The sequence below is a fragment of the Anopheles marshallii genome, chromosome 2 (assembly GCF_943734725.1).
Source record: "Anopheles marshallii chromosome 2, idAnoMarsDA_429_01, whole genome shotgun sequence".
Taxonomy (NCBI): domain Eukaryota; kingdom Metazoa; phylum Arthropoda; class Insecta; order Diptera; family Culicidae; genus Anopheles; species Anopheles marshallii.
Genome location: NC_071326.1, coordinates 78185336 through 78198976, shown reverse-complemented (window position 1 = coordinate 78198976; position 13641 = coordinate 78185336). Strand labels below are relative to the sequence as shown.

The window sequence follows — 13641 nt, the reverse complement described above, 5'->3', positions numbered from 1 at the left end:
ACTGTTCTGCAAAGGTTCATTGTCGTTGCGAAGAAAACAACAGTTAGGGAATCTCCTAATGGTTTAACCAAAGATCGACTTTATAAATCTTTCTACTTGCATTATTTTAATTATCTTTCTACTCCAGAAAATCTGGGCACAAACGTTTTTCTTCGGCCGGCCAATCAACCACTTCCTCCGCAACATGCAACCATGCCGAACCGTTGGCTTCTCCGCTATTCGACCGTTATTGGTGAAAGCTTTAAACGATCGTATGCTGACCCGAGCCGGGAATCCGGTTACCAGGCACTGCGGCTCGTCACCGAACTATTCCCAGCAGCGCTCGCGGCGGCTACACCGGAGCACATTGCGCCGGTTTGGGGTTTGGTCGGCTACATGGCACTGGTGCTGTTCGGGTTGGGACAGCTGTGCGTGATGTGGAAACCGATCGCTGGCGCTATCGGTGATGCACCGTCCTCCATCCTGCTGAGCTGCGTGACGGGACTGCTGCTCGGGATGCCACTAGCTACGGAGGGTGGCATCAACATCGTGCACTATCTCGACACAATCCTCGGTGCGGCCTGGTGGGTGCTGTTGCTCTGGATCGGACACATCCTAGCATTGTTCCTGGTGCGCGGTCGTCCATTCACAAGTAAGTGCGGCTGTCACCAACACTCCATTGGTCTTTGTTAACTGATTTGCTTCCCGTTTGCAGGTGACATTCTAGTCAACGATCTGCAGATACTGCAATCGTTTTCGGCATTTGTAGCATTCGCTTGGAACTTTCTGCTACCGATTGGGCTTATCTTTATGTGCATCATCCAGTATCGGCTCTCCAACAGTGCCGCCCTCTTCAACTGGTCAGCATCAGCGACATCGTCGGCGGGAGCGGGAGCGAACAACTACTGGCCGCTGTGGGCACGCCAGGTCGGTGGCTTTGTGCAGGTCAGCTTTTTGCTGTTGGTTCCGGTTGTAATGGTGATACAAATCTATCGCTACCTGTGTCGCGGTCCACCTGACATATTGGACGTAAGTATAGAGCCCCATTACTGTCTACAATGTAGTCTCTAATACGTTTCTTACCTTTTCAGCGCGTAGATTTATTACTAAGACCACCGGTAGATGGCGATACTAGCAACTCCATCCGAGTAATGCATTCACGGCGAGCAGCAGCATCGTCGCCCCTGCAACCGAGCACTGCCAATGCCGGTTCCGGTCGTGATGGTTCGGAACCAACCATCACACTATCCATGGATTCACGTTCGGTGCGTGACGCCGATGATGCACCACCAAAGTATACACCGCCACCCTCTTACACCACGGCCACCGGAGCACGCATTGCCAAGCTGCTGCGCAACAGCATCCGACGAAGCGTGCGCCGGTTAATAGGGGAACCGAGCGGAAGCGCACCATCGATCCGACCGCGTACAGCACTGCCCCAGGCGGCAGACAGCCAATCGGCCAACCCTTCTACAGGCGATGAACTTCCACCGCCCGACTACTGTTCCGCACTGCAACAGTACGGTGGGCCGTGCCTGAACACCGCAGGAGGGCTCGAGCTAAACCACCATCCGGCAGCACCCCGCATACTCTACAACTCGGCCACGTTGGGCAGCGGCCGCAGGTATCGGTCGCTCAACGCACCCGGTGACACTGCACAGGAAACATCACATCAGCAAAACTTTACCGCATCCGATGTGCGACAGATACTGCGACCGGGTACGGGTCAAACCGCGGGACCGAACGGTGGATCATGCTTCACGCAAACGCTACGCAACACACTGTTACGCCGCGGACACTCGATGGAAAACCTCGTCCTAGCCGCGGCTCCACTCGGTGACTCGAGCATCATCACACTGCACGACGATGATGATGACGTGTACGATGATGTCGGCAATCGGACACCGGGAACCGGCAGACGGGACGCCACTATCGGACGCGATTCGGTGATATAGAACGAATCAAACCAATGCCTGCAAACGGGGACAAAGAAACACGGGAATACACTAAACTGTGTATGCTTTGCAAAGAACAGCCGGTAGAAACTGTGCGGAGATTATAGATTACTTATGTTTGAGTAGACAAGTACTGTTCGTGGCAGTATACGACGGGTGTCAGTAAACACCCTGAAGTAGTCAGGCTGCAAGGCGAGCATTTTCATCACACAACAAAGAACGTGCTCAAAACGATAACGATTTCTAAAAAAGTCTAACCTGCGCATCAATTGCTGTAGCTGGGCTGCATGTAGGATTAGTATACTCAGCTTATAGGAACTACGTAGAGACATTGTCGCTGTGAGGAGTTTCTCTTTAGTAATAAAAAAACGATTATTTATTGGTTTCATCAATTGTTTTTTTTTTTGCATTTATCAAGCATTTCGTGTTTCTTACTCGTTATATAAGGCGATATTAACTTTGTTGCTTATGTAAAATAGTAATAATCACGGAAGCTCATTCGAGGGCCAGTCACAGTTGTGTTAAGGTGTGTTGACACCTGTTGCACATCATGTACCTATTCAACTATTCAAGTATAGTTCGCAGTTACACATCACATCGTTTTCATAAATAATATGAGGAAATTAAACAAAAAAACAAAAATAATTAACACTAGAACTACCAAGCATTGATTGATTCATCACTATACAAAAAAAATTCGAAGACCTGGAATATGTTTTAATATGTTTTTCAGTACATGCTACTCAAAAGATATGTAAAAGTTATGCTATCAGCTATGAGTGGCCCGGTAGCTCTAGTATTAAACATATTGCTTTGCTTAGCTTGATGGATGGAACTACTCGAAGGCTTAATATACAATAATTGGAAGGGCTGAACTGTACCGAAGCATCGCCGTTTTTGACACGCACCACAGATCATAGATCAAACCGGTACAACTAATTTGCGTTGCTAATTTGAATAGAAAACCAGAAGCTGACAAGCTTCCAAACGGCGAAGCGCATACAGAAAAACTAATTTAAGATACTATCGACTCCTATACGTCAGTCGCACATGTATTTGTGAAAGTTTCATGTCGAAAGCGTTATAAGTGTGTGTTAAAGAGAGCTAAGCTATATTTAATCAAACACAGCAACACAACATAAACAAAATCAATTAAATCACCGTCACAGGTCATGTAAAATTATCCATGTGGAATTAGGCCGAACATTCAGCACGGCACTATATGGACCGTTTCTTGGGCGTTCAATAGCTTTAAATGAACTAGAACAATCATTACGACTTCGCAAAATGTTTACGCCATTTTGCTCAATGCAATCTTAGCAGCAGCACGGCGAGCATCTTCCTTGTTCTTGCCAAAGCCGTACACATTCTGTCGCTTGGAGCGATGGGTGTAGGTCAGCTTCACGTACACCACCTCATCATCCACGATCGGTGCACTGAAATGTGGTTTCGCTTCGGGATGCTCGAACAGCTGGCGTACGACCTGGATCGGTGTATCGTGGCTGAAGGACACAATCTCGTCGCACATCAAACGGTAACACACCTGCCACACCACGGTGAGATCGTTCTTGCTGTCAAGATAGATGGCACCGATCAGTGCCTCGAACACGTCGCCCAGCACCTTCGGCACATCGACATATTCCGCCATCAGCATGTTCGACTCTTCCGTCAGCAGGCGGACCCAGTCACCGGTGCGGTTGTTGTTGTTCCGCTGCACATCGACAAATTTTCCAATCGTATCGGTCAGCATCGGTGACTGGGAGAGGATGTACAGGTGCAGCTCGTACCGCACAAGCACACAAGCCAGATTGACGTTGTTTACCAGCGCCGAACGGAGATCGGTCAGCTGGCCGGGAGACATCGTAGGATTCCGCTCGAAGATGTACATCGATACGAGAAAGTCCAACACGGCATCGCCAAGAAATTCAAGCTGCTGATACGACGAGGTTAAACTATGCGAGTTGTACGAGCTATGCGTGAATGCTTGCAGTAGATACAGCCGGTTCTGGAACTTGTACCCCAGTATCGATTCGATCCGGTCCGGATTGCACAGCAGCTGGTCCACTCGGTGCCGGACAGCAAAGTAATCACTGACCGGGTAAGTAGCGCTACGGAGCACTTTCGCAACGTCTGCCTCTTTCGGTATCACGCCCAGATGCGACAGAATCCGGAACGACCGTTCATACCCGACCGTCTTCACACACACGCCCATCAACGCTTCGGTTGCGTCCGCTACGACCTTGTCCGCGATTTGCACCTGCTGCAGCACGCTGTGCATGGTGGAACGGGGCGGTTGGTCGCTCTTTACGATCAGCGGTAAGAATTTTTCGATCGTCGCCTGCGTCGCTACACCGCACTGGATTTCCTCCTCGGAAAGCTTTACATTGTACAGCAACGCGGGCGTTTCGTTCGCCTCGATCATCGCGTTGCGAATTTGTAACGGCACGCTCGACAACGGTGGTACCCAGTCGTTTTTCGGATCGAACGTGTGCACCTTTATCTTGCCGGGCAGGCCGTAGTTCATCGCACAGTACAGCAGATTACGGTTGCTTACCATACGGCTCTTGCAGAACGTCAGATATCCTTCGTGCCAGCTGGTGTGCCGGAACAGAATGTACACCGATACGCTAAACTTGAGAAACGCGTCACCCAACACCTCGAACCGCTCGAGATTGAACACATCGCCAGACGATTTGGTAGTGATGGCTTGCAGCAGATCCGCCTGCTGCAGGCACACGTTGGCCGTATTTTCCACCGTTAATTTCAGCATCCTAATCTCGCCTGGTCGCCCGTAACCGTCGGTAATCGCGGGAATGAGCCGGCCTCCAATAGCTTCCGCTTCCTGGTGCATCTGGTCCAGCTTCGCCAACGCCCCATGAACTTTAGACTCGGTCAACGAACTGTAGACGTTGTGGACAATCGACTTCGCATTTGTATGGTGTTTATTCACGAACAGCGAATAATAGTCCAGATCTATCTTACTCAACGTGTTCCAATTCCGATCCAAATCCTTCGGCTCTTCATTGCACTCCCAAGGGTACGTGAACCGATCGACCGCCGATTCCGTTTCGCTGTGTATCTGTTCCAGTACGGTGAGCAACTGCTTACTATCAGGCGGTTGAACATTGCGCACTTCTTCGACCGTTTCCATCTCTTCGTCGTCTTCATCCGTGGCATCCTCCTCATCGTCCTGCTCGTAGTTTTCGCTCAATTTTTTACTCCCGGCCAACAGTAGCCGGTCGACAACGAGGTCATCAAGCTTTCCGCACTGCACACTACCAATCTGAGCGTTTTGAGCCAAATCCAAACGTATGTCTTCCGCCAGCAGCAGATAGTGTACTCGGTGCAAGATGCTCGGTAGCAAAGTCGCCTTCAGCCAATACTCTGCCGGAAATTCATAGTTATGCACAAGCTCCGGTATCAGTATTTCCTGAAACTCCCAGAACCGCGAACGGGTGCTAGTGCCGCCGTCCGATTCTCCACCCGGATGCAATCTGTTCAGACTCGTCGTGATACCTTTCACCTCGATCAGGAACTGACCATCCCGCTGCATAACCACCTGTTTATGCTCCGTTTGGTAGTAATTCTCATACGATTCATACCTCTCGTTCGGGAAGGCACTCGTCGGACGCAAATCTTCACGCACCTGCACCACCACGTAATTCTTGTCTGGGTCGTTTTTGTACCACGGATGGACCACACGCAGCTGATAATCTTGCGGAACGAACCGCAACTGCTGCCTGGCCCGGGGGCTCAGTTCCGCCGCCGGTTTTAGGTATTGGAACTTTTTTACCAGCTCCCAATCGATTACTTCCGACCGCAGCATCGGCACAATAATGAAGCCATTCTCTTCCGGCAGCGCGTCCAGCACCGTAAACGGTTTCCACAATTTGAGCAGGTCGCGAAACAGCATTAGATGGAAACGCTTCAGCTTTTGCAGCTCGTTTGAATCGGGTACGAGCGTAATTGGGACCGGGGTCGGCACCACCACCACCTCGATCGGACCGAGCGTAACGAACAATTTCATCTTCGCCAATGGTGGCAACTTGTTGCGCGTCAGTATGCCAAAGTTATTGCCGCTGTTGTACAGCTCACTAAACAACCGCACGTTCTCGACACGGTCGCTAGCGTCAAAATTCGATCGCATGTGTATGATGTACACGTAGCAGCCTTCTCCGTCCACACTCGGTGTACCACCGGTCGTTTCCTTTGGATAGCAAATTTTATGTCCACGGACGTACTTCATCGTTCCCGGCTGGGATTTTGGCGGTTCTTGGGTCATCCAGGGAGAAAAAATAGAATGTATTTAAATCAATTACCTTTTTATAAAACAATAGGATTTTCGAGTTCAAATAGTAAAGAAGGAGCCGTGTCTCGGATTCTATTCAAGTTGACGTAGAATGTTGAATACTGCCACCTTTATCGTGCTTTTGTACTTTTGTGAAATCCTTTCCGTGCAACTATTTTCCCAACTCACATGCTTGTAAAGCCGCCAAACTTTTAGACGATCATTTTTTTATACGCGCCCCCTTTTAGGCCCTTCAGATGTTGTGCGCTGTAGCTCCGAGCATTCATAGCGCTCGTTGGAGCTTTGTGTTGTCTGTATTTTTTGGGCAGAGCGCACAGAGCTCGCTCGTTGAGGTGAGATGTGCGGTTGAGGTAGCTTTCGCTCTTGACCCAACACTACCAAAATCTAGAACGATCAACCCGAACACATCCCAGCTCACCTTGAAAACTATCCAAAAATGGCTTCAACTTTACCATTTGCCATGCATGTTTTACTATGTAAAATTAAAAACCATCATTCATAATTATTCTTACCGTTTGACATTTTGCGCCAAAGCTGAAAGTACTGTTCGCTTAATTCCTCGATCTTGGCACTCTTCGCAATCGGTAGCAAATTCATGTTCAATTCGCCTGCTTCGTACAGCCGCTTACACGCATTAAATGCGGCCGACTGCTTGGCCAGCTTTACATTAGACATCGGCTGCCCGTATATCGGTTCACGCACCGTTGATTGTAACGGCAGCTTCACCGATACGGTGATCGATTTCGATGCGTTATCGTGACGGTCCCACGTAACGTTCGTGGTGGTGAACAGATCGCGGGGCATGCTCATGCAATACCGGTTCAGTAGCTGTATCGAGGAAAGCACATCCAGTTTGGCACCGATCGGTGTATAAAACGGTGGTATCAAGTCATCCAGCAGCTCTTGCTCAACATCGGTTATCAACGGTTCTGGACGATTGATGGTTTTTCCAATCAATTCCTGTAATAAAAGCAAACCAAAACATGCATCAATGCATTTAACACAGCACGACATTGCGAGTAAATGGTAGATCAACCTACATCCTTCAACCTAGCTTCAATAGCGCGGTACAATTTCATGCGCATTGTAAACGCTGCATAGTCCTCCTGCGGAGTCATCAACAGATATGTACTCGTTTTCATTCGAGCCCGACCCTTCGACTGCATAAAGGATGTGTACGTTTTGGGTTGATCGAACATGACCACCATGCTACATATCTGCAGGTCTATACCTTCTTCCAGAACGTTTGTCGCACACAGTACATTTATCTTGTGCTTACGGAAATTATCAAGTACCTAGAGAGGAAGAGAAAAAAAATAGCTGCATCGCATCGCATACGTTCGTGCTGTATCCACACCTTACCCGACGATCTTCTTTGCAAATCAGGATTGATTCAATGGATTCTTCCAACGCTGCATTATTGCCTACGATAAAGTTAGGCTTCACAATTTGTTCCTCGGTCGGGGTTTTCATACGGGCCTCAAAGTAGATCTTGATCAGATGGTAAAGAACTTTCGCGGTAAAGCGCCTCGTCACAAACACAATAGTCTGTTTCTTCTCATCCTCTGATGTGCGATAAGACATCTCAAGAAACTTTAGCAGTTTGATCGTTTGGTCGCTGGAGAAGTTCATGATCTGCTGCACCACGTCAAATCCACTCATTGCTTCAACCAAATCATGCCGTACCATATCGCAAACTAGAAAAGGAAAGATTTGTTACTTGCTACTATATAGAAGACGCAACAAAACCATCACTCGTTTATCAATAACTACTTACATGCAATCGCTGCACGATACACTTGTCGTGCTTTGTTACACAAGGCCTGACGTTTGCTAACCTCAAGCTGGACTATCACCGCCAAAATGGCAAGCGAACCGGGGTAAATGCCAAGCTCTCCCATCTGATTTGTAAACTCGTTCAGCGCCTTCCTTACTTCCTTGATTGGTTTCGAAACGGACTTTTGCAACGTGTGGGGCGACTGGGTCGAATACTCCGGTAAATATATGCTCTCAAGCCACTCTAGGAACGTTTTCATTCTCAAATGTATATCGACAAACACCGGTGTCAAATGCACCGTTGATTTGCGATATGTGACCACTTGTTCGTTTGGATTGGTAGAAAAGCTGGCCACGGTTGCGTACTCCTCGTAGTTGGCAACTGTTGCTATGGTTGCGTTGAACGTGTTTTCCAACCGTTCCAACTCTTCTGGCACGAGTGTCGGCAACTTCAGCTCTTTGAATAGCAAAGTCCCGGAAAGACCGAGCACACGGGGCCGTTCCTTGGCAGGAGCCGCCACTATTTCTTTCATTATCGCATGCATCGGATGCTGTCCGACAGCCCGGTGGCATTCGTCGAATACAATTAGATTTATGTTCGACGGGCTCATGTAACCGTGCCGAAGCACATCCAGCAAGATTTGTGACGTACTAACAATAATCTATTAGTATAGAAAATAGATAATTTTGTTCCATGAATGACTGCTTCCTTATCATCGCTAGAGTGAGATCATTTTTACCTGTCCTTCGGTAAATTCCGTGTGCCAACGATCGCTTTTCCAGGCATCTACGTTCACTTCACTCGTGTAAAGCTTCACGTTGAATGGTATATGCCGGACAAAGAACTGGGCCTGCTGCTTCGCCAGTGCCACCGTGTTTGCGAGGAAAAATGTACGCTTACCGCCTTCCTCGATCGTGTTCCGCAACTGGTAACTTATCTCCTTCATTACCAGCAGAGCGATAAACGTTTTGCCGGAACCAGTCGGCAGATAAATGATGGTGTTTTTGGCCAAACATATCTCCTTCATCTGCGTCTGGTAGTTGCGAGGTGTGAAATCCTCCATCGGTGCTGATTCACTCTATACCGCCGAAAGTAGTTGGTAAGAAAATAGTTACTTTGTTGTACTCCAGCAAATCTAGATCTACGTGTACGTAACAAACTCAAGAGTTCTTACTTTTGCCAACATTGTAACAAGCAAGTCGTGACGAAGAATTGCATCAGCTATGTATTACTCATAGAATTCGTGCCGGCTCGGTAGGCCGTGCGTTTTGAGCGTACGATCCGCTACGATGCGTTTAATCCGATCGATCGACTTGTCTGAAGTCAGCGTTTTCGGTATTGCAATATCACAAATTAATAGCACGTTATATACGTGAGTTGCAGAACACGGAAATAAATTCAACAATTTTTAATTTTTAACTCACAGGCACATTCCAACAAACAACAAGAATCAAATTGCACTTGCTGCCAAATTTCATTTCGAACTCAAGATAATTATAGAATTGCGAATAGAGTCAACTGACGTTTCACGATTTGACAACTGTATGCCAATGAGATTTCAAACAAAAAAAACTAATATGCGTCGTCCGTTATTTTTAAACGAGCGATTTGCTCTCATTTTGTTACCTACAGTAAAACATCGATTATTTGGGCCTGATTAACCGATGGGCAGATTATCCGCGAGCTAAAATGTGACAGCTGGTGAAATAGTTTAGGTTGCCTCCACACGGACCGCGGTCGCCGCGTATAACTTTGGTTGTTAATTTTGAACTTCGGCACGGCTCGGCTCAGCTCGGTTTAGGTCGGCTTTCAAATCTTCCGCGGCAGGTTGTTAAATTTCCGCGCCTAACTGTCAAACAGGCGCTCCGCGGAAGGCGTTGCCGCGGAAACGCAGCGACCGCGGTCCGTGTGGAGGTGACCTTAGACTTTTTTAACCGTTCAACCGATTGGCCTGAGAAGAATTTTTTTGTGAAAAGTTTACCAAACCAAAAGAAAAAAGAGTATTAGGAAACAATAATTGTTTGTGCACCAAGCGATGCGTATATAGAAAATGCATGGATACACGTTCACATCCATCGCGTCTGTCACCTACTCTGGGATAAAGATCAGCACCGACCGAGTGCTGAGATTCCTTAACAATCCACAGTTGTTGGCTTTTCAGCACTGATGATTCTACAGTTTGAAAAAATTGCTTTACACCAAACACCTGTTGTCATGATAGTTCCGATACTCACGTACACCTCTGGGACAAGGAACTAGTCCAAAACTGACGAAACCTTCTTAGGCGTGTACGAGACAGAGTTGTTCAGAACGATTTTCAGCCTTACAATAACCAGCTCTACGAGCTGTACGATGAACTCTCTACCGCACAGCAAACTAGACTAGACAGACTCCGGTCTGCGAACCTCTCTTCTCTTGAATTAAAAAAAAAATCGCTTGCTGTCAAAGTGCATGATTTGACATGCAATATGGCGTCCCCAGTAAAATGTGTACCAACCTGAATATATGCACATTACTAACGTACAAAGGCTAGTTGCGCATTTCGAGCGCTAGCTGTCGGTTCAACCAAATACACTTCCTCCATTTTCCTGGAGCTGAAAGATGAATGAAGTAGCGAAGCTCAGTCTGTGTAATTTAGCTTAGGCACGGAAACGTTCTCGCGTTGTATAGGAAGCGTGCGAGAAAATGGTGATATCGTGAATATTGTTAAACCCCTAAAATACAAACGGTGGTGCGTGCTTTTTGTGAAGTTTTTTTTTACTTCTCGTTGTGTAGCGTTGTGTGGCTTGTATCAGAAGTCATTCAACTTGAAACAAAATCGATGCATTGTCGCTATCGTCGCGTTGTGCAATTTTTGCCTTAGTCCCCGGTGTGTTGTGTGCGGTGAGTGATGAATTATAAAGAATGTTATTCTGCTTCTTGTGCTAATAGTGCTGATAGGAAAAAATTGCCCACCAGTGTATGATGTGTCGAAGTACGCTAACATTAAGTTTTGGTAAATTCATTCCATTCACCTGTGCCTGCAATTAAAGTGCCCAGTGCAGTCCATACACCCCTGGTACGCGATTGTGTTAGTGTGTGGTGCGTTTTTGGCCATCGGTGCTGTTTTGTTACAAAGAAAGCGTCACGTTTAATTGCAGAAACGATCTTTTTCCCCGTGGAGAAACAAACGAAAAACGGTCAATGGTGACCGACATATTTGCGTGAACCGCGCGACAATTCCCTCCCGACGGGGAGGCCACCCGTGTACGGTCAGCAGCATGCCAGAACGGGATGCAAGAGAGCGCTAAATAGCTAACTGTAAGGGCCGGTTTTTTACATTTGTTTCGTCCGTCGTCACCAACACCAGTGTACTGCGCCTGGAACGCGTCGTATAACGCTGCACCGGGAAGAAAGAACACGGAACGCGTATGTGTGTGCTACGCTGTCGCTTCGAAGGAAAAATGTCTCGTCCGCATCAACGTCGGAAATAGTGGAAAATCGGTACTCGGGGTGTTAAATGTATTGTGACTTTATAATCGGACTGGATACATTTAGTAGGCAACTCCGTTTTAAACCGCAAGCACGGTGCGTGTGAGTTGCTAAGCAACCGATAACGGCGGTGAATAAGAGGTGACAAGCGCTATAAAAAAAACTCTTGCTAATGACGGCAGTAGCAACGGCACCAGCAACGCCAACAATACAATTGTTTCGATGGGCACGATGATGGAAACGGAGTCGGTTAAGTCGGAACCGGGCAGCAAAAGCAGACGTTCGCGCACAACCCAAAATCACCAGCAGCAGCACCAGCAACAGCACAGTACACTCGGTTCCCACCGGACGCGTCATTCGCATCGAAACAGCAGCAATAATCATTCCCGCAGCGGTAACAACAAGCGCCCCGATATGGCACCGTTTCAAACGAGCGTCAACCTCGGTGACGATGGCCGTGATGGGCAGGAGATCATCGAGGTGTCGATCCTGCCACAGGACGAAACGTGGGGTGACAACACAACCGCCATCACGGGCAACACCTCCGAGCAAAGCATCTCGATGGAGGACGTCAGCTACTTCCAGATGGCGGATGATCGTGGCGTTGGGTTCGCTTGTCAGCGGTACCTGGAGCGCGGGTTGGCCGTGTTGCTCTGTGCGGTCGCATTCGCCGGTCCGCTGGCCATGGTCGTCCTACCGCGGCTTGGCTTTTTCCCGTCCGCCTTCGAAAGTTTAGACCTCACCCAGAACGAACGTTTGCGCCTGCTGGCCTGCAACGCAGAGTGCAAAGGTATGCTAGTGTCGCTGGCCGCCCGGTTGTTGCTGCTGGCGATCGGACTATGGGCACTGTTTCTTCGCCAGCCGGCCGCCATCATGCCGCGCATCTTTCTGTTTCGTTCGTGCGCGTTACTGCTCGTGTTGATCTCTTCCTTTGCGTACTGGCTGTTCTACATCGTGCAGGTGACGGAGGGAGCCCGCGCGATCGTGTCCGGTTCGTCGGTGGTCGACTACAAAACGTTGGTCGCGTACGCTACCAGTTACTGTGACACGCTACTGTTCGTGCACTATGTGGCGGTTGTGCTGCTGGAGATACGACACCTTCAGCCGCTGTACCACGTGAAGGTGATCCGCAGCCCGGACGGGGAGTCGCACAGTTACAGCATCGGGCAGCTAAGCATTCAGCGAGCCGCCGTATGGGTGCTGCAGCGGTACTACACCGAGTTCAGCATCTACAACCCGTACCTCGAACGGTTACCGGTGTCGAAGGCCCAGCGAAAGGCGGCCGCCGTATCGTCGTTCAAGTACTACGACGTGGACGGTGCAACACCGGCCCAACAGCAGAGCCAATCGCGTGCCGTGCTGGCGGCCCATGCACGGCGCCGTGATTCCTCCCACAACGAACGTTTCTACGAGGAGCACGAGTACGAGCGGCGGGTGAAAAAGCGCCGTGCGCGACTTGTAACAGCGGCCGAGGAAGCCTTTACGCACATCAAACGCATGCAGCAACCGTCCGGTTCGCAACAGCACGAGCAGCAGGGCGACGGAGGAACCGCACCACCCGCCATACCGCTCGATCCGCAGGAAGCGGCCCAAGCAATCTTTCCTTCGATGGCGCGGGCACTGCAGAAGTATCTGCGCGTCACCCGACAACAGCCGCGCCACACGGTCGAATCGATCCTGAAGCATTTGGCGCACTGTCTCAAGCACGATATGTCACCGCGTGCCTTCCTGGAGCCGTACCTCGTCGAGGCGCCGGTACTGCAGAACGATAAGGAGCGCCGTACGAACCACAACTGGTCGCTGATCTGTGACGAGCTGCTGTCCCGGCCACTCTCCGACGGCTGCACCTTCCAGCTGATCCAGAACGACGTGTCGCTCACGGTGTCGATCCACCGGATACCGCACTTTACCGTCAGCGAGGAGGTGGTCGACCCGAAGTCGAACAAGTTCGTGCTGAAGCTAAACTCGGAGACGAGTGTGTGACCGGTGGCGGTGATGCGTGGGGTGCGAAATCGCATTGGAAAGCCACCGATCTCTGGTGAGCAACGGCGGGCAGAAATATTGCATCAACTGAATCATCTACTCATTACCGGTAAGCGCCGGAACCGAAAGATTCAAGACCGGTTAGTTTGAAGTTTTAAGTTTCTGCA

The 13641-nt window shown here is 49.2% G+C and overlaps 3 protein-coding genes across 3 annotated transcripts in view; 2 read left to right on the top strand and 1 right to left on the bottom strand.

Moving 5' to 3' along the window:
* The window catches only part of LOC128709573 (sodium-dependent transporter bedraggled), a 29918-nt gene extending 27984 nt beyond the window's left edge, over window positions 1-1934 (top strand). The window contains exons 4-6 of the mRNA XM_053804580.1: window positions 128-631; window positions 695-1008; window positions 1071-1934. Of these exons, the coding sequence (XP_053660555.1) occupies window positions 128-631; window positions 695-1008; window positions 1071-1934 (1682 nt within the window). The remainder of the gene's footprint in view (window positions 1-127; window positions 632-694; window positions 1009-1070) is intronic.
* Window positions 1935-3225: 1291 nt separating this feature from the next.
* On the bottom strand, window positions 3226-9083 carry LOC128707668 (endoribonuclease Dicer). Its single transcript, XM_053802626.1, has 6 exons — window positions 8760-9083; window positions 8021-8681; window positions 7606-7940; window positions 7284-7538; window positions 6756-7203; window positions 3226-6206 (listed from the first exon to the last, which is right to left on the bottom strand). The coding sequence occupies exons 1-6, from the start codon at window positions 9081-9083 to the stop codon at window positions 3226-3228; spliced, it is 5004 nt and encodes a 1667-aa protein (XP_053658601.1).
* Window positions 9084-11713: 2630 nt separating this feature from the next.
* LOC128707005 (vang-like protein 1) lies at window positions 11714-13474 on the top strand. Its single transcript, XM_053801949.1, has one exon. The coding sequence runs from the start codon at window positions 11714-11716 to the stop codon at window positions 13472-13474; it is 1761 nt and encodes a 586-aa protein (XP_053657924.1).
* Window positions 13475-13641: the final 167 nt, after the last annotated feature.

What these genes read in the sequence shown, in the direction of transcription:
- LOC128707668 (XM_053802626.1), bottom strand. Translation starts at nt 9,083, where the DNA reads ATGGAGGATTTCACACCTCGCAACTACCAGACGCAGATGAAGGAGATA. An exon ending in CGGAATTTACCGAAGGACAG is followed by an intron (nt 8,682 to 8,759) that starts GTAAAAATGATC and finishes CTATACTAATAG; the next exon opens with ATTATTGTTAGTACGTCACA. An exon ending in GTATCGTGCAGCGATTGCAT is followed by an intron (nt 7,941 to 8,020) that starts GTAAGTAGTTAT and finishes TTCCTTTTCTAG; the next exon opens with TTTGCGATATGGTACGGCAT.
- LOC128707005 (XM_053801949.1), top strand. Translation starts at nt 11,714, where the DNA reads ATGGGCACGATGATGGAAACGGAGTCGGTTAAGTCGGAACCGGGCAGC.